Source organism: Pristiophorus japonicus, chromosome 15 (assembly GCF_044704955.1).
Source record: "Pristiophorus japonicus isolate sPriJap1 chromosome 15, sPriJap1.hap1, whole genome shotgun sequence".
NCBI classification, from domain to species: Eukaryota; Metazoa; Chordata; class Chondrichthyes; family Pristiophoridae; genus Pristiophorus; species Pristiophorus japonicus.
Genome location: NC_091991.1, coordinates 111,926,128 through 111,949,127, shown reverse-complemented (window position 1 = coordinate 111,949,127; position 23,000 = coordinate 111,926,128). Strand labels below are relative to the sequence as shown.

The 23,000-nt window shown below is 47.3% G+C and overlaps 1 protein-coding gene across 8 annotated transcripts in view; it reads left to right on the top strand.

Annotated features, from left to right (window-relative positions):
- The window catches only part of eef2k (eukaryotic elongation factor 2 kinase), a 99,697-nt gene extending 77,309 nt beyond the window's left edge, over nt 1–22,388 (top strand). For 7 of the 8 annotated variants that reach the window (XM_070900791.1, XM_070900796.1, XM_070900790.1 and 4 more), the window contains 11 exons: nt 2,875–3,002; nt 4,198–4,408; nt 5,646–5,713; nt 8,656–8,730; nt 11,688–11,741; nt 11,905–11,970; nt 13,121–13,261; nt 14,355–14,543; nt 15,517–15,641; nt 17,436–17,614; nt 20,458–22,388. In XM_070900791.1, the coding sequence (XP_070756892.1) occupies nt 2,875–3,002; nt 4,198–4,408; nt 5,646–5,713; nt 8,656–8,730; nt 11,688–11,741; nt 11,905–11,970; nt 13,121–13,261; nt 14,355–14,543; nt 15,517–15,641; nt 17,436–17,614; nt 20,458–20,567 (1,346 nt within the window). In that variant the 3' untranslated portion in view covers nt 20,568–22,388. The remainder of the gene's footprint in view (nt 1–2,874; nt 3,003–4,197; nt 4,409–5,645; nt 5,714–8,655; nt 8,731–11,687; nt 11,742–11,904; nt 11,971–13,120; nt 13,262–14,354; nt 14,544–15,516; nt 15,642–17,435; nt 17,615–20,457) is intronic. The other variant, XM_070900797.1, reaches the window with a different exon arrangement.
- The last annotated feature ends 612 nt before the right edge of the window (nt 22,389–23,000 follow it).

Here is a 23,000-nt window from a genome sequence, read left to right as displayed (position 1 = left end):
TAAGTCGTCCCCCCCCCACCCCCTCTCCACTAGCCCCTTGATTATCCATTATTGGGATGTTTTTAGTGTCTTCTACTGTGAAGAATGATACAAAATATTTGTTCAAAGTCGCCACCATTTCTCTGTTTCCCATTATTAATTCTCCCGTCTCATCCTCTAAGGGACCAACATTTACTTTAGCTACTCACTTCCTTTTTATATACCTGTCGAAGCTCTTACTGTTTTTATATTTCTTGCTAATTTACTCTCATATGCTATCTTCTCTGCCTTTATCATTTTTTTAGTCATTCTTTGCTGGTTTCTAAAAATTTCCCAATCCTCTGTCCTTCGCAACATTATATACCTTTGTTTTCAATTTGATACCATCCTTTACTTCCTTAGTTAGCCACGGATGTTTCATCTTCTCGTAGAGTCTTTCTTTCTCACTGGAATATATCTTTGCTGAGAGTTATGAAATATCTCCTTAAATGTTTGCCACTGCGTTTCTACCGTCTTACCCTTTAATATATTTTCCCAGGCCACTTTAACCAACTCTGCCTTCATACCTTTGTAATTACCTTTATTTAAATTCAGGACACAAGTTTGAGAACTAACTTTCTCATCCTCAAACTGAATTTGAAATTCTACCATGCTATCATCACTCTTCCCAAGAGGATCCTTCACTACGAGGTCATTAATTAATCCAGACTCGTTACACATTACCAGATCTAGAATAGTCTGCTCCCTGGTTGGTTCCACAACATATTGTTCCAAGAAACCATCCCGCATACACTCTATGAACTCTTCCTCAAGGCTACCTTTGTCAATTTGATTTGTCCATTACCATACCTTTCTTACAAGCCTCCATTATTTCTTGATTTATACTCTGTCCTACAGTGTAGCTACTGTTAGGGGGCCTGTAGACCACTCCCACCAGTGACTTCTTTCCGTATTATTTCTTATCTCTACCCAAACTGATTCTATATCTTGATCTTCTAAATCAATATCATTTCTCACCACTGCACTGATCTCATCCCTTATTAACAGAGCTACCCCACCTCCTTTTCCTTTCTGCCTATCCTTACGAAATGGCAAATACCCCTGAATATTCAGTTCCCAGCCTTGGTCACCTTGCAACCACATCTCTGTAATGGCAATCAGATCATACCCATTTATTTCTATTTGTGCCGTCAACTCATCTATCTTGTTACGAATGCTTTGTATGTTCAGGTATAGAGCTTTTAATTTTGTCTTATGTGTATATGCTTTGTCCCTTCCTGTCACACTCTGGTTATCATTGCCCTTCTCGCTATCCTGCACTTTCGCCTTCTCCTTTCCCTTTGACTTTTTAAATTTCTGCTCACCGGATCTCCCCCGCCACCATTTGGTTTAAAGCCCTATCTACAGCCCTAGTTATTCGATTTGCCATTACACTGGCCCCAGCATGATTCAAATAAAGTCAGTCCCAACGGAACAGCGCCCTCCTATCCCAGTACTGGTGCCAGTGCCCCATGAATTAAAACCCATTCCTCCCACACCAGTCTTTGAGCCATGCGTTCATCTCTCTGATCCTATGCAAATTTGCTCGTGGCTCAGATAATAATCCAGAGATTGTTACCTTTGTAGTTCTGCTTTTTACTTTAGTCCCTAGCTGCTCATACCCCCTCAGTTTGTCCTACCTATGTCATTGGTACCTACGTGGACCATGACAACTGGATCTTCCCCCTCCCACTCCCAAGTTCCTCTCCAGCCCTGAGATGTCCTTAACCCTGGCACCGGGCAGGCAACGCAGTCTTTGGGACTCATGCTCTCGGCTGCAGAAAACATTACCTATCCCCCTAATGATACTGTGCCCTACCACTACCACATTTCTTTTTACTCCCCCCACTTGAATGGCCCCCTGTACCACGGTGCTGTGGTCAGTTTGCTCATCCTCCCTGCAGTCCCTGCTCTCGTCCACATGGGGAGTAAGAGCCTCGAACCTGTTGGACAAGAGCAAGGGTCGAGGCTCCTCCATCACTACCTCCTGGATCCCCTTACCTGCCTCACTCGTAGTCACACCTTCCTGTCCCTGACCACAGACCAAATCTGAATTATTTAACTTCAGGGATGTGACTCTGCTGGAGCACAGCGTCCAGATAATTCTCCCCCTCCCTGATGTATCGCAGTGTTTGACGTTCCTCGAGCAGCCAACACTTGCTACTGATGTAGTCGCGATGGCCCTCAATGGTGTCCATCAGCTCCCACATGCTGCAGCAGTAACACATTGCCTTCCCAGCCATCTTGAATATATTTTATTTAATTAAGTTTTGAAGTTACTAATGTTTAGTTTTTAATCCCGGCTCTTAATTTAAACCAATGTCCAAGAAAAAGCGAGAAATACTGACCAACCAATCACCTCCCTGCTTCCCTGTGGCGTCACGCTTTGATGTCTTTTTACTTCTCTCACTCACAGGTCGGTTGGTGCTGTTTGGGCTCCGGACTCCTCCCTGGGCTCTGCAGCTCTCGAGCTGTCGATACTGGCTCCCTTTAAGTCAAGGAGAGACTTGATAGAGGTGTTCAAAATCATGGCAGGTGGCAGCCCTGTGCTACCTCATTCTCGTGTGGTTCCTGGGCAGTGAGTAATGGCATGTGATTCAACTGTGAGCGTTTCCCCCTCAGTCGGCCATGGGCACTGAAGCCAATTGCTGCACTTCCACTATGGTCCCAGCTGAGCTCATCTAATTCAGGACAGATTGTGGATTGAGCCTGGGTCTTTCTTGGTCGGTACAGCTCAGCACTGTACTGCGCCACATGGTGTCCTAACCCAGTGAACCATTAGACAGCCCACAGTGTGAAACAATAGGGTCTTCATTCTGGGAGAGTGTTGTACTGATGCTGTACTTTTCACCACAGGTGTGCGAGGGATGGCCTTGTTTTTTCATTCTCATGCCTGCAACAGTATTTGTACGAAAATGGGACTTTCGCCATTTGATATGTCTCTTAATGAAAATGAAGCATTGGAACAGGCGCAGAATCTACTGGTTAGTGCTTCGCTAGTCTGTTTGTGTCCCTTCCTTCCTCTCCTGAAAACAATGACTCTTGCTAGATTACAATTGTGGTATCTGACCGGGGGACCCAGACTGTAAACATTGAGGGCATCTCAGCCCAGACAGCCACAAACACGCACTTTCCAACAGGGATAGCCATTGGGAGCGGCAAGCCAGGCTGACTTTATTTTTCCCCAGCCCGGGGCACCAATTGTAACGTCCTTACTGATGCCTCCGTCCACACTGAGGGTTAGGCTTCGGCCTGCAAGGCTCACTATCACATTGGATGATGGTTTTATCTTGGAGAACTTGCGTTTATCCAGCGCCTTTCTTGAACTCAGACTTGCTTTTATATAGTGCCTTTATCGTGGAAAACAGTCCGAGATGTAATCAGACACAAATGGACGTCAAGGCAAAGGAAGAGATATTAGAATGGATGCCCAAAAACTTTGTCAAAGAAATAAGTTTCAAGGAGGATCACAGAGGAGAGGGGGAGGTGTTTAGGATAGGAATTTCAAAGTGTGGGGTTCAGATGGCTGACTGCATGGCTACCTGTGATGGAGCAAAGGGAATGTGTCCACTAGATGTCAGAATCGGAATAATAGAGAGTTATGGGGCAAAGTGTTTGTAGGGTTGCAGGAGGTTGCAGAGACAGGGAGGGGCTGAGACCATGGAGGGGCCTGATAGGTGGATGAGAATTTTAAATTGGAGACATTGATGGGGGAAGGAGCCAAATGAGGTTAAATGGCGCACCCAAGAAGGTTGGTCACTGGCCCGCGGATTCATCAGTCGGATACGGCTTGGTGTGGGATAGAGCAGCAGAGCTTTGGTTGAGCTGAATTTTATGGAGAGTGGAAGATGTGAGGCCAGCCAGGAGAGCATTGGAATAGTGGAGTCTGGAGGTGACGGACATGGATGAGGGTTTCGGCAGCAGATGGGCTGACGGGCGATGTTACGGAGGCAGCACTGAGCTGCCTGAGTGAGAAAACAAATGTGTAACTAATTAGCAGTGATTGGGGCTTTCCTAAATAAGAAAATATACATTGCATGAAGTAACCCTGTAACCAGTTCAGTGGAAATCCGACTAGTAAAATGTCCTTCCGGTTTCTTGACGTACATTTTGTTTCTCACCTATGTGCAACTGGGTGCACATCTTGGAATAAATAAGCTTCTGACTTCCTTGAATCAGAAAACAGCAAAAACAGTCCTTCGAGGCACAGAGGAAGTGTGTGGCAGCACTCGGGTGAGGACCATCTCCGGCTCCAGACCTCCCATTCTTACACGACTCTCCGAGACCTCTGCAGATGAAAATATGAGCGACAGCACATTCGACTCTCTCCCCTGCTCCCCATCGTCTTGGTGGAGTCCTAAGGAAGACCTGCTGGGCCAATCTCCGATGGGTAAATCCCTTTTTTTTTTGCAAGTGCTTTGTTAAACCATAGCTTGGGTGATTGGGGCTATTTTTAGTGTTTGGGGACCACTGGTGCTCTGCAGTAGGTTTATAATTTGCTCGGAGAACATTTTTATCAGATAAGAGTATCAAGGAATACGGAGCAAATGCAGGTAACTGGGTTGAGGTACAGATCAGCCATGATTTAATTGAATGGCAGAACAGGCTCAAGGCGCTGAATGGCCTATGCCTGTTCCCATGCCCCTCATGTATTTGATATGAGGATATATAACGAGCGGCAGGTCGGGGCCATAAAAGGAGCGGAGGTGGGTGGCCTGGGAGCAGTGTGGAGGCATACTACTTCAGGAGCAGCGCGAGCTGGTGCAGGAGGGCGACGGCAGCGAAGTGTGATGTCATCAAGGTCCAGGTCGGTGATTGGAGCGTGGGCAGGTACAGCAGGAGGGGCGAAGGAGCAGCGAGAGACTGTGGAGGGATGTGATCGGGGCCCAGGGGAGGCGCGAGTTCGGGGCCTGGGGCCCAGGGGCAGCACGGGCCTGCGCACTAGGCCCGTGCAGCATTGCAGGCCTCCAGTCGTCTTGGGTAATCCTTGCCACTGGACCAAGACTTAGCTCTGCCAAGCTCGTGTGGTGGCTGGTGTGCAACGGCCAACACGTTAAAAAAATCCACGCACAGACATCTTCCACCCTTCAGGATGTAGTTTGGTTCCTTCATTCGAAACACCTGTGAACTCGTCCTTTTTTGGCATGGAACCAAGTGATCCTCGTTTCGAGGGACTGCCTATGATGATGATGATATAACGAGGCTATCAGCCAACTGGCAGCAGATTGTTAACAGTATTTTTACATTGCGTCAATATTGGAAGTGGCCATTCCCCTTTCACGATCCTCATTCAATGGAACTCTTCCGTAGAATTGAGTTGGGAGGCGTTTGGGCTTTGTAATGTACAGTTTTAAAGAAAGCTGTAGACTGTAAGAACTTTTTTTTTCTTCTCCATTTCGCCCTTCCTCCCCTCGCCCATCTCTCTGCTTGAGTTTTCTGTCGACCTTTGGTTAAGGTCCGGAATATTGCTTAAAGTGACTGGATAAGTCCAATTCCATTTTCATTACATGGAATCATTGGGATTTTAAACTGATGTGTTAGGGGTTACATTCCACAGTCTCTGTTTTCCACGATTAAGTTAAGGTGCTTCGAATGATCTGCAGCACTCACACCCTTGTTTCTTTTAGGTTGGACAGTGTTTAATGAAGTTTATAATCTGGAAGATGAGCACAGTGATTCATTGGCAGAGAGAAAGGTAATAAATATATATATATATAAAATTGTGGCTGCTCTATTACATCCCATGTAGTTTTGCACTTTTAGAATGATCTTTTAGAATTCATCTTTTAGAAGTAACTACAAGTAGCAAGGTAACATATGGTGTTAACACACATGTACACACCCTCTGCCTCTATCTCTTACAATGAATCAAGATTGCAGATAAATACATTCAGGTATATACATTCGCGTCCCATATATTTGTTTTATTGTGCCTTGTTCTTGAGTGCCAACAGCAAGTCCATGGAATCAAAGGACAGTAAATGGCCAAAAGAATTGGTACCTAACTATAAACTTCCAAAGTTCTCTAGATTCAGGAACCGTTCCTTTAGATTGGAAAATTGCGCGTCACTCCGCTATTTAAGAATGGCAAGAGAGGAAAACCAGGGAATTATAGACCAGTTATCTGTTGTCGGGAAATTGCTAGAGTCTATAATTAAGGATAGGGTGACTGCACACCTCAAATTTTCCATTGATCAGAGAGAGCTATCATGGATTCATGAAAGATAAGTCATGCCTGACAAACTTGATTGAATTTTTTGAGGAGGTGATTAAAGTAGTGGACAGGGGAATGTCTATGGATGTTATTTATATGGACTTCCACAGGGCATTTGATAAAGTCCCTCATAAGAGACTGTTAACTTAGGTGGAAGCCATGGAATCGAAGGCAAATTATTGACATGGTTCGTAAAATTGGCTGAGCGACAGGAGACGGGCAGCAGGGTTATTGGGTAGGTACTCTCATTGGCAGGATGTGACTAATGATGTCCCACAGGGATCTGTGTTGGGGCCTCAACTATTCACAGTATTTATTAATGACTTTAGATGATGGCGTAGAAAGTCATATATCCAAATTTGCCAATAACACAAAGATAGGCAGCATTGTAGGCAGTGTAGAGGGAAGCATAAAATTACAAAGAGATATTGTCAGGTTAAGTGAATGGATAAAACTGTGGCAAATGGATTTCAATGTAGGCAAATGTGAGGTCATCCACTTTGGAGCTAAAAAGGATAGAACAGGGTATTTTCTAAATGGTGATAGGCTAAAAGCGGTGGGGGTCCAAACAGACTTTGGGGTTCATTAAATGGGAGATCATTAAATGTCATGAACAAGTACAGAAAATAACTTAAAAGGCCTTTATATCTAGAGGACTAGAATACAAGGGGGTAGAAGTTATGCTGTGACTGTACAAAACCCTGGTTAGACCACACCTGGAGCACTGAGAGCAGTTCTGGGCACCACACCTTAGGAAGGATATATTGGCCTTGGAGGGAGTGCAGTGTAGGTTTACCAGAATGATACCTGGACTACAAGGGTTAAGTTACGAGGCAAGATTAAACAAATTAGGGTTGTATTTCCTAGAAGTTAGAAGGTTTAAGGGTTGATCTGATTAAAGTTTTCACTATATTAAGAGGAACAGATAGGGTAGATCTGATCCAGTACAGCTACAACACTTGCATCTACCCGACAATGTGGAAAACTACCCAGGTATGTTCTGTCCGTAAAAAGCAGGACAAATCCAATCCGGCCAATTACCGCCCCATTAGTCTACTCTTAATCATCAGCAAAGTGATGGAAGGTGTCGTTGATAGTGCTATTAAGCGGCACTTGCCAATAACACTGCACTGGAGTGTCAGCCTAGATTTATGTGCTCAAGTCCCTGGGGTGGGATTTGAACCCACAACCTTCTGACTCAGAGGTGCGTGTGCTACCCACTGAACCACAGCTGACAAGTCAGGAGTGTGATGGAATACTCTCCATCTGGATGAGTGCAGCTCCAACAACACTCAAAAAGCTCGACACCATCCAGGACAAAGCAGCCGCTTGATTGGCACCCCATCCACCACCTTCAACATTCACTCCCTCCACCACCGGCGCACCGTGGCTGCAGTGTGTACCATCTACATGATGCACTGCAGCAACTCACCAAGGCTTCTTTGGCAGCATCTCCCAAACCCGCGACCTCTACCACCTAGAAGGACAAAGGCAGCAGGCGCATGGGAACACCACCATCTCCACGTTCCCCTCCAAGTTACACACCATCCTGACTTGGAAATATATCGCCGTTCCTTCATCACTGGGTCAAAATCCTGGAACTCCCTCCCTAACAGCACTGTGGGAGCATCTTCACCACACGGACTGCAGCGGTTCAAGAAGGCGGCTCACCACCACCTTCTCAAGGGCAGTTAGGGATGGGCAATAAATGCTGGCCCTACCACTGACGCCCACATCCCGGAATGAATTTTTAAAAAGATAGAGAGAAACTATTTCTGCTAGTTGGGGATTGTAGGACGAGGGGCATAGTCTAAAAATTGGAGCCAAACTTTTCAGGAGTGAAATTAGGAAATACTTCGACACAAAGGGTGATAGAAGTTTGGAACTCTCTTCCACAAATGGCAATTGATGCTGGATCAATTGTTAATTTTAAATCAGAGATTGATAGCTTTTTGTTAACTAAAGGTATTAAGGGATATGGGCCAAAGTGGGGTATATGGAGTCAGATCACAGATCAGCCATCATCTCATTGAATAGCAGAGCAGGCTTGAGGGGCTCAATGGCCTACTCCTGTTCCTATGTTCCAATCAGACATTTTGTCCAAACTCATTTGGTGCAGTGGAGTGATAAAACTAATCTCCACCACCTCTCCGTCCTCATAAGTGAGTGTGATTTTTTTTTTTTTAAACCAGGTTTACATAGCCGTTTAGCTGTTTGTTTCAGCAGAGCACTTGCACTGTACTTGGATCAGGAAGTAACTAAAAGGAAACTGTTTTTGTACATCCACTTGTGCTATCCCAAACTACAATTTAACTTCCTCTTTTGCCACTTGCCTTGCTTAATGTCGCACAACCGTTTCAGCGCATGATTTCGAGGACTGCAACTGAGCCTCCTTTGTGACCGTTTTCCTTTCCTGCTCCCAGATATCTGAAAGCGGTGGTGACAGTGGATGCCCTAGTGAGCGGAGGAGTGAATTGGAAGGAGAGCCTGCAGATCGGGTAATGAACAACATTCCATCATCATCACCATAAAAGATAATGGGCTGGAGTTTCGGCTTTTGAGATTTCGGGGCGGTTAATACCACCTGGAAAAAGTTTGCGCCCTCGTCTGCCAAATTCGGCAAAAAACGAGGTTCCATGATCGGGGCACAAAATCAGGCATTACTCAAGGAAGTTTTTGTACCCCAACTGAAAATCACCACGTTGAAAAAGTTTTGTTGATTTAAGGAACTTCATTGCTGCTCAGTGCCCTGCATCATAATGTTGCATATTGTCTGGTTTTATTTTGGTGCTGGGGGGGAATTTATGATTCATCCATTGCCTTTGGTGTCTTGTGTATCATTCCAACCTTCACTGGAGATGTGCCTTTATGTCCAGTATTAGCTCCATCCCTCAGTTTCCTCCATTTAGGAGAACTGGTCCATTATGAGTGGAGACGTGCGACTCTAGGTCCAGCAGCATCTCCATGCTGCCTCCCTCGTGGATGGTGGTAGCGGAGCGGTGCGTGACAATGATCTCAGTGAACCTAGACCGCGGGGCAGTCATTTTTGCGCCTCCGCAAAGCATGAGCCGAATTTGCCAGCCGGGCGGCAAAAGCTGGACGCCCGGCATTGCGCCTAGATCCACCATTTACCGCCACTCTGGGGCGCAAACTGTGGTGCAACCAAGCCGAAAATCCAGCCCATATATGAAAGGGGTTTGATGGAGTAGACGTAGAGAAAATGTTTACACTTGTGGGGTTGTCCAAAACTAGAGGTCATAAATATCAGATAGTCATTAATAAATCCAATAGGGAACTCAGGAAGAACTCCTTCACCCAGAGAGTGGTGAGAATGTGAAATGCACTACCACAGGGAGGAGTTGAGACGAATAGCGTGGATGTATAAAAGAAGAAATGAATAGAAGGATATACTGATGGGGTGGGAGGAGGCTAGTGTGGAGCATAAACGCCAGTATAGACCAGTTGGGCTGAATGGCCTGTTTCTGTGCGATAGACTCTTATGTAATCCCTTCTACATCCACACAGACTGCTGTTTCAACAATAGATCTTTAACAAATCTCCCCGCCCCCCCCTCATCCCTCCCCGTGATGATTGTGCTATGGGATTTCAAAACTGCAAAGTCAAGAGAATCACAGTAGCATCATCACATAGCGGAAATCTGGAACTCACTCCCAAAGATGCTGTTGAGGCTGCGGGGTCAATTGAAATTGTCAAAACTGAGATTGATAAATTTTTGAGGCAAGGGGTAGTAAGGGTTAGGGAACTAAGATGCGTAGGCGGAGTTAAGGGACAGATAAAATTAAATGGTGGAACAGTCTCGAGGGGCTGAATGGCCTCTTCGTGTTCCAAATGCAGGAACCTATCGGTTTATCAGTTCTGCATCATTATATAAACTACTGAAGAACAGCACTCAAGTGAAGCACATTGTTTTAATTTATAACCCCTTTTAAAGCAAGCTTGTCTTGCGTAGACAAAGTTTAAAAAATGCTGACCTGCATATTTTAGTTTAGCAAATGTAAGTACTCACCTTCGGCCCAAGTTTCGGCCTCAGTTGCTCCTGATTTTTTGGAGCAACTGGTGTAGAACGGAGTATCTTAGAAATTAAAATTCTCGGCATTTAGTTTGCTCCAGTTCTAGTCAGTTAGAACAGTTTCACTTTGGAACAGAATTTTTTTTCAAAAGGGGGCGTGTCCGGCCACTTACGCCTGTTTTCAAAGTTTCGGCAGTGAAAACTTACTCCAAACTAACTTAGAATGGAGTAAGTGATGATTTTTGTACGCTCGAAAAAACCTTGTCTACACTTTAGAAAATCAGGCGTAGGTTACAAATCAGGCGTAGGGAATGGGGGGGGGGGGGGTTTAAAGGGAAGTTTACAAACATTAAACACTTCAGTTTTACAAATAAAGAGCCATCATCAATAATAAATGATAAAAACATCAATAAATCAACCAATAAATCAATCAAAAAAAATTAATAAGAAATAATTTTTTGTTAAAAAAATCAATAAATAAAACATTTTCTACTTACCGACTGCAGCACCGGGAGCCCTCCAACAGTGTGCTGGGATGCCCCCCCACAGTGTGTCTCTGTCAGTGTCTCTATCTCTCTGTCTGTGTGTGTGTGTGTCTCTTATTCTCTGTCTGTCAGTGTCTGTGTTTCTGACAGTGAGGGGAGGGAGAGAGGGGGGCAGGGGGAGGGGAGGGAGGCAAAGAGGGGGGAGAAGGGGAAGGGGGGGAGAAGGAGGGGGGGGAGGCTGAATGGAGGGGGGGGAAGGAGAAGGGTGGGGGAGGCTGAACGGGCCGGGCCCGACGGCCGGGCCCAAGACTTCGGGCAGGGCCCGTCCCCAGCACCAGATTTACAGGTAGGTGGCGTCGGGTCCGGGGTCGGGAGCGCGGGTCGGATCGGGTCGGGTCGGGGCCGGTCCGGGGGGGGGCGCGGTTGGGTGCACGGGTCGGAGGGGAAGGGGAGTAGGGTCGGGTCCGGGGGCGGGGGAAGCTGGAGTCGAGTCAGGTCGGGAGGAAGCAGGAGCTGGGCGTGGGAGGAGCCTTATTCATGCAGCCCCAGTGAGGCCATTCGGCCAGGGCTAGGGGCTGCGGCAAACATTTTTGGGCACCTGAAGCTACTGCACATGCGCGCCCACTGTAGCGCGCATGTGCAGATGTCCCGGCCCTGTTTTCAGCGCAGGGACCTAGCTCCGCCCCCAACTGCTCGTGCTGCGTCGCGCCGAGGGCCAGAGGACCAGCAGGGAGCCGGAGAATCTGGAAGTTTTTTTTAGGCGCACTTTGTGGCGCGAAAAACGGGTGTCCAGGTCGGGGCTGCGCCGTTCTAGGCACGGCCCGAAACTTGGGCCCCTTGTGTGGTTAATACTCAGTAAGTTTTAGCTGCAACCAAATATACTTAATAGCATCCACTCATTGCATTCTCTAATGTCCTCTTGTTTTACAATTCTGTTCAGATGAATTCAAATATGCGACGATATTGCGAATCTGATGAAGACAGTATTCGAAGGGTACGTAGAGTGGTGTGCAAGCAGAGGGGTTTGTTCATCAATTTCTTTCTGGACTTTCAGTTCTCTTCCAGTGCACACTTACTGATATGTATACTTTTGTTACAAGTTTTCTATTTGTTTTATTTTTTAACCCCTGGTTTCTTACCTTATTGTTCTTAATCAGGGAAGTGCAAGCCCCAATGTGTGCCAACCCTTAATCATCATCAGACACGGTCATAGGACTCAACCGGTGATCATGCATGATAGCTTGACCCTTGCCATTTATTGTGTTTGTGTGCGTTTTGCTACTGCATGATGTATATTGATGTAATGCAGTATGCTTCCTCTGTTTGCCCAGTGGGTATAGGCACCACCAGCTGTACTAGTAAACCATAGAGGCCAGTTCAGAGAAGCTTCACAAGGTTGATTCCTGGGATGAAGGGGTTGGCTTATGAAAAAAGGTTGGGCCTATATTTATTGGAATTTAGAAGAATGAGAGGTGATCTTACTGAAACGTATAAGATTCTGAGGGGTAGATGCAGAGAGGATGTTTCCCCTCGTGAGGGAATCTAGAACTAGGGGGCATAGTTTCAGAATAAGGGGTCTCCCATTTAAAACAGAAATGAGAAGGAATTTCTTCTCTGACGGTTGTGAATCTTTGGAATTCTCTACCCCAAAGAACTGTGGAGGCTGGGTCATTGAATATATTTAAGGTGGAGATAGACAGATTTTTTAATGATAAGGGAGTCAAGGGTTATAGGGAGTGGAGTTGAAGCCAAGATCAGATCAGATCCTCTCAGCTGGGGTAACCGTAAGAGGTGCTCGAACTGTTTCCCTCTCGGGCCAGGGAGGGGGTTAATCAGCCACACTCGGTGCTTGTGAACAGATGCCAGGTCAGGACGGGATTGTCTTTTCTCAAGTGACCACTTCCGCCCTCACACGTGAAGTTACCAGAGAGCTGCTGTTATTCGTGGAACTGTGTCACAGCCACGGCTGGTGTCTTCAGGAGAGGGAGAGGAAACATTGGTGGGAGCAATTACAGTCCGAATAATTCCCTGAAGTTACACCTGTATATTACAGCCTGGTAACAGAGCTTTTCTTGCTAAATATACTCAAGAGTCTGTTCAAGCAGGTGGTTAATGGAATGTCTTAGAAATAGCATTGTTCGCTTGTACAATTGCAATATCAATGATTTTACTCTGTGATTGTGTTTGCACATGTAATTTCAACAAAGGTCTGCAGTGCACAACATGCAATTGGTAAAGCAAGCAATCTGTTTCCCAAACCTGATGAGTGAATGCGTCACTGTATGTAGGTCTGCAGTGTGCAGAGTGACAAACTTTGCTGACAGAGATTCAAAGCCAGCGCATTTATGTACCATGTGACTCTCTGTCGTTCAGGATCAACACAATGAAGACAAATGGAACCATTATCACACGTCCAGGGCGCACATGCACCGGCCCTCGTGTGTGGCTGTCGAGGTGGAGCGACTTAATGCCATCAAGCAGGAAAAGAAAATAGGGAAGTCCATACTGGGCAAGGTAATTCTAAACCGACGGGAATCCTCTGGCCCAGAGAGTGAGTTATCACAGATGTGTACTTTGCACAGTTCAGTATGGTATATGGTACTTTAATCTTGCCACTGCCTCATGTTACCAAACTGTTGTGCCAGTAATGAAGAGAACATCAACTTTAAAATACAGGTTCTCTGGAGACCAAGTCCAGACCATCAACAGAAGGTCTGGACATCAACAGCGTTGGGTACAAGGAGCTTGGGGAGGGTGGGAAGAGCACAGTTCACCCTCAGTTACGTGCACGTGTCTCCCAGAAATTAGACGGTACTGTACTTGCTGCCTTGCTGCAGGGCTGGATGAGGTGGCTTTTGCACTCTCACCCCTGAACTTTGCTCCATTTCCATAGTAATGTATTGGAGAAGGTAAAGTGTGATAGACTAACTACCGTCTCTATCTCTGTGTCTGACCGGAGGGTTGTGAAAGGGGGTGTGGTCTACCTCTTCGGTATTCTCTTCCTGCTACAATGTACAGGGTTAGATTGTGATCACCCAGTCACTACAACCTCCATTTGCCCCAACGCACCTACACTTTTTAGTCCTGCACTTTGGGCCTCGACTATTCATGTGGGCTTTCCGAATAAAACAAAAATATTACTGTTAAATCCCTGTCTTGGGGCAGAATTCTAATTGGCAGCTCCTTTAACAAATACATGGCATGCTTATTCAGGGTCACCTAGACAAGTATTTTGTTTCTTTTTTAAATTTGTGAGACTTTCCCTAAAGTGGTCACTTAAAAAGCCGCATCATAATTACTGCATTTTTCTGCTGGCTTTCTGACTTCCGTCTTTGAGAGGTGAGGAACTGTAGTTCATCTTGAGTTAGTTGACCTTCCTTCCTTCCTCATATTTAATTGTAATTGTTTTAGCTTGTGTGTATGGGACAGTTGTCGAAGTTTACAGCACAGAAGGAGGCCATTTGGCCCATCGTGTCTGTGACAGCTCTTTGCTGGAACAACCCAAAACTAATCCCACTGCCCCGATTTCTCCCCACGCACCCCGTTTTCCTCTGCTTACCCTCTGTCTCACTAAATCGCAGGATAACTAATTGCATTGCCTGGGCAGGTACACTTGGCTATGGTCCGTTATCACGAGGCTGGCCGCTTCTGCGATAAGCTGCAAGAGTGGGATCGGGATTCTGCAATCTTCCATCTCGAACACGCTGCGCTCTGTGGAGAACTGGAAGCGATCGTCGCCCTGGGTCTCATCTACCTGCAGTTGCCTCACCACATCCTGACCGACATCACTGTGGAGGTATGTCTGCTTAGTCTATCAACAACACGATACCGGGTAAGCAGTGTAGTCCACCGGAACGCAGAAATGGAACTTTTCCCTCTGGCAACATGCATTGTTTTTTTTTTAAAAAAAAGCATATTTACACAAGATGTTAATTGCTACTAGCCATCTTTTTTCTACCTCAGAAACTATTTCCTTCCGTGCTGTTTTTTTTGTGGTGATTGGCTGTGACTGGTAAAGTTCCTTTCTCCCAACCCTTCCCCTCCCCTCCTGAGGTCACTGACTCTATACTAAGGTGGAGAAGATGTTTCCACTTGTAGGGGAGACTAGGGGCCATAAATGTAAGATCATCACTAATAAATCCAATAGGCAATTCAGGAGAAACTTCTTTACCCAGAGAGTGGTGAGAATGTGGAACTCGCTACCACAGGGAGTGGTTGAGGCGAATAGTATCGATGCATTTAAGGGAAAACTGGATAAACACATGAGGGAGAAAGGGATAGAAGGATATGCTGATAGGGTGAGATGAACAGGGGTGGGAGGAGGCTCGTGTGGAATAGATGACAGGGTAGATGCAGAGAGGGTGTTTCCCCTCGTGGGGGAATCTAGAACTAGGGGGCATAGTTTCAGAATACGGGGTCGCCCATTTAAAACTGAAATGAGGAGGAATTTCTTCATGAGGAGGAATATATTTAAGGCGGAGATAGACAGATTTTTGAATGATAAGGAAGTCGAGGGTTAAGGGGAGCGGGCAGGGAAGTGGAGTTGAGGCCAAAATCAGATCAGACATGATCTTATTGAATGGCGGAGCAGGCTCGAAGGGCCAAATAGCCGACTCCTGCTCTTAATTCTTATGTTCTATAAACAACGGCATAGACCAATTGGGCCGAATGGCCTGTTTCTGTGCTGTAGACTCGGATGTAATTCTATGTCAATTAAGTATAGACCAACAATTAAATTAAATGCATAATTTTGCCTTAACTATGAACAGGATACTGATCAGAACCGGAAGAGTGGCTTTGAATACTTGCTGATGGGTGCAGAGGCAGGAGATCGTCCGTCCATGATCCTCGCAGCTCGAGCCTTTGATACCACCGTAAATCTCAGTCCCGACAGGTGCAGCCTCGCTTTCTCCAGCCTTCAATGCTGACATCGTTGCCATCGGCTTTTTGCAGAAAGGCTCTTATCTTTTAATGGGTGCAGAGAGATTGCTAACCCAGAGAATGTTTTTATGACTTAATGAGTCCTGTTACTTTGCTCCTTATATTGAAGGAGTCTCATCGGGAAGATATTAGTATTGGCATTTAATTAATATTCATGTGCTCTGTTTATGTATAACATATTTAAATTAGGTATAGAAATTTGCTCGAAAATGTGGCCATGTGATCACTGAGGACAGGATCGCCATGATGCCTTCCATGGTTGAATAGTCTGCCAGCGCTCATTATCTGGACTTGCATTTGAAAACATCTCTTGAATGGGGTACCTGAGCGGGTGCAGTGCCTGTGAAGCCATACCCCAGCAGTAAAGTAGGTTAGGGGGAGGGGGGGAAATAAATCAGAGTGCAGGACAGTAACTGATGGACTGCAGCCAATAGTAAAGCAAGAAACACAATCTGAGTGCAGAGCTGTGAGAGGGAGGCGTCCTGTTCGTTTGGCAGTGTTACAGGATATAGACCTGATCAAACGCCTCTCTTCAAAGCGAGAATTGTTCAATCTGTCAGTTACAATGCAGGAAAGAACCAGAATGCTGATGAAGTCATTACATAGAGTGTTGTAGTCAGGAAGGGCTGTTGAACATTCTTCACATCACACACCTGGCCCGGGAATCTCCTTGGAGCTGCTCTGGCTCCATCGCTGTAACGTCACCGGAAGTGTGATGGGAACGCTGTATCTGTGTGTAACCAGGGTTACCATCGCACAATCGGTGTTGTTTGAGCAATGGAGCGAGGACAACTCCAAGAAAATTCTCTGCCCTTGTGTTGGACAATAACTTGTATTTATATAGCGCCTATAACGTCGTAAAACGTCCCAAGGACGTCCACAGAAGTGTTATAGGACAACACAAATAAATTTGACATAAGAAGAAGTGACGGCTGATGCGGTCGGTTTTAAGGAGCGTCTTAAAGGAGGAAAGAGAGGCGGAGTGGTTTAGGGAGGGAGTTCCAGCGCTTGGGGCCCAGGCAACAGAAGGCACGGCCGCCAATGGTGGAACGATGGAGGTGGGAGATTCATGAGGCCAGAGGGAGAAGCGCAGAGCTCTCGGAGGTTTGTAGAGCTGGAAAAGGTTACCGAGATAGGGCGAGGCCATGAAAGAATTTAAATACTCGGCACAGATTGGGCATCAAGCCTTGGAGAAGCTGAGATTGTTCTCCTTGGAGCAGAGCAGGTTAAGGGGAGATTTAGTAGAGATATTCAAAATCACAAGGGGCTTTGATAGAGCGAGCAGGGAGAAACTGTTTCCTGTGGCAAGTGGGTCAGCAACCAGAGGTCACAAATTAAAAATAATTAACAAAAGAACGAGCAGGGAAACTAGGAGAATATTTTTCACACAGAGGGATGTTGAGATATGGAACACATTATCTGAAAGGGTGGTGGAATCAGGCTCCATAGGAACTTTCAGAAAGCAATTGGACATGTATTTGCAGAGGACTCATTTGCAAGGTTATGGGGGAAAGAGCTGGGGACTGGGACCAAGTTGGACAGCTCTTTCAGAGTCAGCCCATGGGCTGGATGGCCTCCTTCTGTGCTGTAACATTCTGTGAGGCCAAGGAACTTCCTGGCCTTTAGGTCAGCACTACACTGGGCAGTGCTCTGGTTGGGGGGCAGGGGGCACTCTAGGGTCCGTTTGGTCATCACAGCCTCCATATCCATGTGTAAATGTAATGGCTTTTCCCCATTGGCATTGCAGGACCCGAGACTGGAAAGGAGCTTTACACTGGTACAACGCTGCTCTGAATATGACCGATTATGATGAAGGCGGAGAGTACGATGGCACAGGGGACGAACCTAAGTATTGCCTTCTTGCTCGAGAGGCAGAGATCCACATGATAGGAGGGTTTGGTGTGGAGCCAGACCCACAGAAAGCAGGTAGAATAAATATATCCACATTTACCAAATAGCAGGAAAGAATCTAATATTGGCCACTGGCTGACACCCGGTTTGTTTTAATGAATGATGAGCAACATCAGTCATAAAATCAGAGGTCCATGTCTGTCTGACTGCTTTTTCTGTAATCTTTCTCTTAAACTTAGATTACAGGCCTCCTCCAGCCCTACAACCCTCCAAAAACCCCTCCAATTCTGGCCACTTGTGCAGCCCCGATTTTAATCGCTTCACCATCGGCAGCCCTGCCTTCAGTTGCTTGAGCCCTAAGTTCTGGAACTCCCTCCCTAAACATCTCCACCTCTCTCTCCTCCTTTAAGGTGCTCCTTAAAACCTACCTCTTTGACCAAAGGGAGTCGAGGATTATGGGGAACAGGCAGGAAAGTGGAGTTGAGGCCAAGATCAGATCAGCCATGATCTTATTGAATGGCGGAGCAGGCTCGAGGGGCCGTATGGCCTATCCTGCTCCTATTTCTTATGTTTTTAAGGTTGTGCTCACTTAATAACTACTTATGTAGTTCAGTGTAAAATGTTATTTGATAACGCTCCAGTGAAGCATCTTTGGCACTTTACTACGTTAAAGATGCTATATAAATGTAAATTGTTGTTACATGTGGGGCTCATTGGGATTTTGTGCTGGCTAATATGTATTTGACAATATCCTCTCTCTCCCCGTCTCCCCCTCTCTCCCCCCCCGTCTCCCGCCCCCTCTCCCCCCGTCTCCCGCCCCCTCTCCCCCCGTCTCCCGCCCCCTCTCCCCCCGTCTCCCGCCCCCTCTCCCCCCCGTCTCCCGCCCCCTCTCGCCCCGTCTCCCGCCCCCTCTCTCCCCGTCTCCCGCCCCCTCTCTCCCCGTCTCCCGCCCCCTCTCTCCCCGCCTCCCGCCCCCTCTCTCCCCGCCTCCCGCCCCCTCTCCCCCCCCCCCCTCTCCCCGTCTCCCGCCCCCTCTCTCCCCGTCTCTCCCCCCCACCTCCCCCAGCTCACTCTGTTCCCTCCCCCCCCCCCGCTCTCCGTCTCCCTACCCCATGCTCGCTTGCTCTGTCTCCCCCCTTGCTCGCCGCGTCTCGCCCCGCATGCCCTGTCTTCCCCCCGCTTGCCCCTTCTCCCCCCCTTTCCGTCTCTACCCCCCCCGTCTTCCCCCCCTCCGTCCCCCCCCCCTCTCTCTCCCTCTCTCGCTCGCCCCGTCTCCCCCCGCTCGCCCCGTCTCCCCCCGCTCGCCCCGTCTCCCCCCGCTCGCCCCGTCTCCCCCCGCTCGCCCCGTCTCTCGCACTGAGTCTCCCACGCCCCCCCACCGTCGTTTCCCCCCCCACCACCACATGCGCTCTCTCTCTCTCTCTCTCTCTCTCTTCTCTCTCTCTCTCTCTCTCTCTCTCTCTCTCTCCCCCCTTTTGATCCAAGCTTCTCTAGGATCCTGATCCATGGAGCTGAACAAAGTGTGGGCCACGCTGCCCTGCACTGTAGAATACTGCACATATGCGGCCGGATTTCTGTGTAGGCGCGCAGGCGCAGAAAGGGGACGGTCCGAACGTACGCATGCGCAGAAAGGGTAGAGTCCGACTGTACGCATGCGCAGAAAGGGGCGGGTCCAACCGTAAGCATAGCAGAAACGGGTGGGTCCGAATGTACGCATGCGTAGAAAGGGACGGGTCCAACCATATGCATAGCAGAAACGGGTGGGTCCGAATGTACGCATGCGCAGAAAGGGGCGGGTCCAACCATATGCATAGCAGAAACGGGTGGGTCCGAATGTACGCATGCGCAGAAAGGAGCAGGTCTGAGTGTGCGCATGTGCAGAAAGGGACGGGTCCGAACATACGCATGCGCAGGAAAGGGCAGGTCCTACCGTACGCATGTGCAGAAAGGGGCACGTCCGAGCGTACGCATGTGCAGAAAAGGGCAAGAAGAACACGAAAATGTTCGTGTAGATAATCACTTAGTTGTTCAGTGACTTCCCGTCCCCCACAGCCCGACTCTTTCTCTCTCCAACACACACAGTGTTGCTGGGGGCGAGGTTTCACAGGCGTTAACCTGTTCGTTTGTCTCACACCTCAGTGACCTTTCTTTTCCAAGATCATCATCATCACAGGCAGTCCCTCGGAATCGAGGAAGACTTGCTTCCACTCTAAAAGTGAGTTTTCAGGTGGCTGAACAGTCCAATATGAGAACCACAGTCCCTGTCACAGGTGGGACAGACAGTGGTTGAAGGAAAGGGTGGGTGGGACAGGTTTGCCGCACGCTCCTTCCGCTGCCTGTGCTTGGTTTCTGCATGCACTCGACGATGAGACTCGAGGTGCTCAGCGCCCTCCCAGATGCACTTCCTCCATTTAGGGTGGTCTTTGGCCAGGGACTCCCAGGTGTCAGTGGGGATGTTGCACTTTATCAGGGAGGCTTTGAGGGAGTCCTTGTAACGTTTCCGCTGCCCACCTTTGGCTCGTTTACCGTGAAGGAGTTCCGAGTAGAGCGCTTGCTTTGGGAGTCTCGTGTCAGGCATGTGAACAATGTGGCCTGTCCCACGGAGCTGATCGAGTGTGGTCAGTGCTTCAATGCTGGGGATGTTGGCCTGGATGAGGACGCTAACGTTGGTGCGTCTGTCCTCCCAGGGGATTTGCAGGATCTTGCGGAGACATCGTTGGTGGTATTTCTCCAGCAACTTCAGGTGTCTACTGTATATGGTCCATGGGGGGCATGGCAGCTGATTCCGACCTGTCCTCAACAGCTGAAGTTCCAATCAGGGGAATACGCGGTGAATTGAATCGGGGTGGGGGAGGAGAAGTGGCTGTAAGTGAATATTTCACCGTTTCACCTTGTGCTTTGTGTGCTGCTGTGTACAGGAGACCTCTTCACAGAAGCAGCAGACGCAGCGATGGCGGACATGAAAGGCAGACTGGCCAACCAGTATTACCAGCAGGCCGAGGAAGCTTGGGCGCTGATGGAGGAGTGAGCCTTCGACCTACACACAGCCCACTCAGTCATTTAAAAAAAAAAGCGATGGTTATTGTTTACTAAATGTCAAATGTCTTCCTTTAGTGTCTGTGCCAGAATGCTTGGGAGTTCTTCTTCCGTATTTTTATCATTGCGTGAATGCCCTTTGTGAATGACCTGTGTTAATCTGCATCGGCTGCCTGTGGTACTGTTACTGCAGCCACCTGGCTGAGTTTAATAGCAGTTTTTATATATTTTTTGAGATTATACTAGGATTATTTGCAGAAAATGTGGGATTTTATTATAATGATTGATTGCATGTAATTCTGCCTTTTTGTGGTTATGGGTTTAAGAAAAGCAGCTCCATGCAGCTATTCCACTGCATTGTCCTTCACCAAAAGGAGATGGCAGTACAGCATACTTGGATACTTGAGTTATATTTACAAAGCATGGAGGTGGGGGAGAATGAGTGCAGGACAGTTACAAGTAAAAGAGGCACTGTTGTTGACAAAACATATTTGCCGAAACTGAACTTGCCGACAAACGCACAACACAGTGACACGCCTGACTGAATCGCAGCATCGTGTCACTGGTTTATAGTTGCCTCCAGTGCCTCTGGACACAGAGCAAAGAGGTTACCAGGCCCATGATGGGCCTTCCTGTCCCCTCAGACCCCATGTCTGCTAATACTTACAAATCTATAGCATCTCAATGCATCAAAGCATCTCAACGCGCTCCAGATAATGAATGGCTTTAAGGTGCAATGACTGTTACGTATGCAGCCATTTTGTGGGACCAGTGTCTCACAATGAATGACCATGTTGGTGCTGTTGGTTGAGAGGGGAATGTTGGCCAAGGCATTGGGAGCACTTTCTTGCTGTTTTTCCAATGGTGCCGTGGGCTCTTAATATCAGCAGGCAGGCAAAGAAAGCTTCAGTCTAACAACTCGCCTGAAGATCTCCATCCAGCACCAGGAAGGTGCATCCTACTGCAATACAGCAAATGTGGGCAAGGCAACTTTTGCCAGCTCCAGCAAGTGACACACAGGTTGTGCAAGGCACTGAGGTGCCAATCCTTCCTTCAGTAGTTGAAGAGCTCTCGGGGCCATTGTTTCAGGGCGTCTCCTGCCCTGCCCAAGTAGCCCAAAACCATCCAAACCCTGCTCACAGCTACACCCTCAACCTACTCATCCAAACCCTGCTCACAGCTACATCCTCAACCTACTCATCCAAACCCTGCTCACAGCTACACCCTCAACCTACTCATCCAAACCCTGCTCACAGCTACACCCTCAACCTACTCATCCAAACCCTGCTCTCAGCTACACCCTCAACCTACAACCTACAATAAAAGACCCTGACAACTCTGAATACATAGTGTGAAGACGATGTATTCATCTCTGTATGATCCTGACTGCATAGGGGCAAGTACCATGCAATGTGTAACTGTAAGGTACCATATCCCAAGAAAGCCTGCAGACTTTACTGGACCATGGAAAAAACGGTCTTTTACAATAAAGAAATGAGGCACTGTGTTTGCCCAACTGCAAACGCACAACTGATTGAAATGCAGCTCTGGGCCACTGGCAGATGGAGATGACAAGTCACTTTTCTCTCTCGTGCAATCAACAAAAAAACTACGGTTTAATAAACATTTTCCGTGAAATATGTTGTCTCTTTAACGTTAAATGTCATCACGATCTTAGCTTGGCTCCAGTAGGGATTGTACAATGACTGCAGTACAGTACGAGTCGGTAGGCACTTATCTCAGAAGGGAGAAGATTTACACAATTTTTATGTGAATGTGCTTGGCAAGAATAAATTCTTTTTATGTTTTTGAATCTCTTGACTTCATTGAATTATTTAAGTATCTTTATTCTTTCGTAAACGAAAGTACCAAAGATGTTAGGTTACCTCAAAAATAAAGATGACATTATAGGGGAGAATTTTACCCCCACCCCTGCCCGCATGACTAAAACTGGACAGGGACAGGAGTTAAAATGAAGTGTTAGACCTACCCACTCCATTCCCATCCGATCTGGCCAACTGCATTTTTAAATGGGATGATAGCTGTGGCTCAGTGGGCAGCACTCTCGCCTCTGACTCCAGGGACTTGAGTACATAAACCTAGGCTGCCACTTCAGTGGCAATACTGAGGGAGTTCTGTCGGAGGTGCCGTCTGTCGGACGAGACATTAAACATCTCTCAAATGGACATAAAAGATCCCACGGCACTATTTCGAAGAAGAACAGTGGAGTTATCCCCGGTGCCTTGGACAATATTTATCCCTCAATCAACATGACAAAAACAAATTACCTGGTCATTATCACATTGATGTTTATGGGAGCTTGCTGTGCTCAAATTGGCTGCCACGTTTCCTACATTGCAACTGTGGCAACACTTCAAAAGTCCGGTGGTCATGAAAGGCACTATATAAATCCAAATCTTGTATA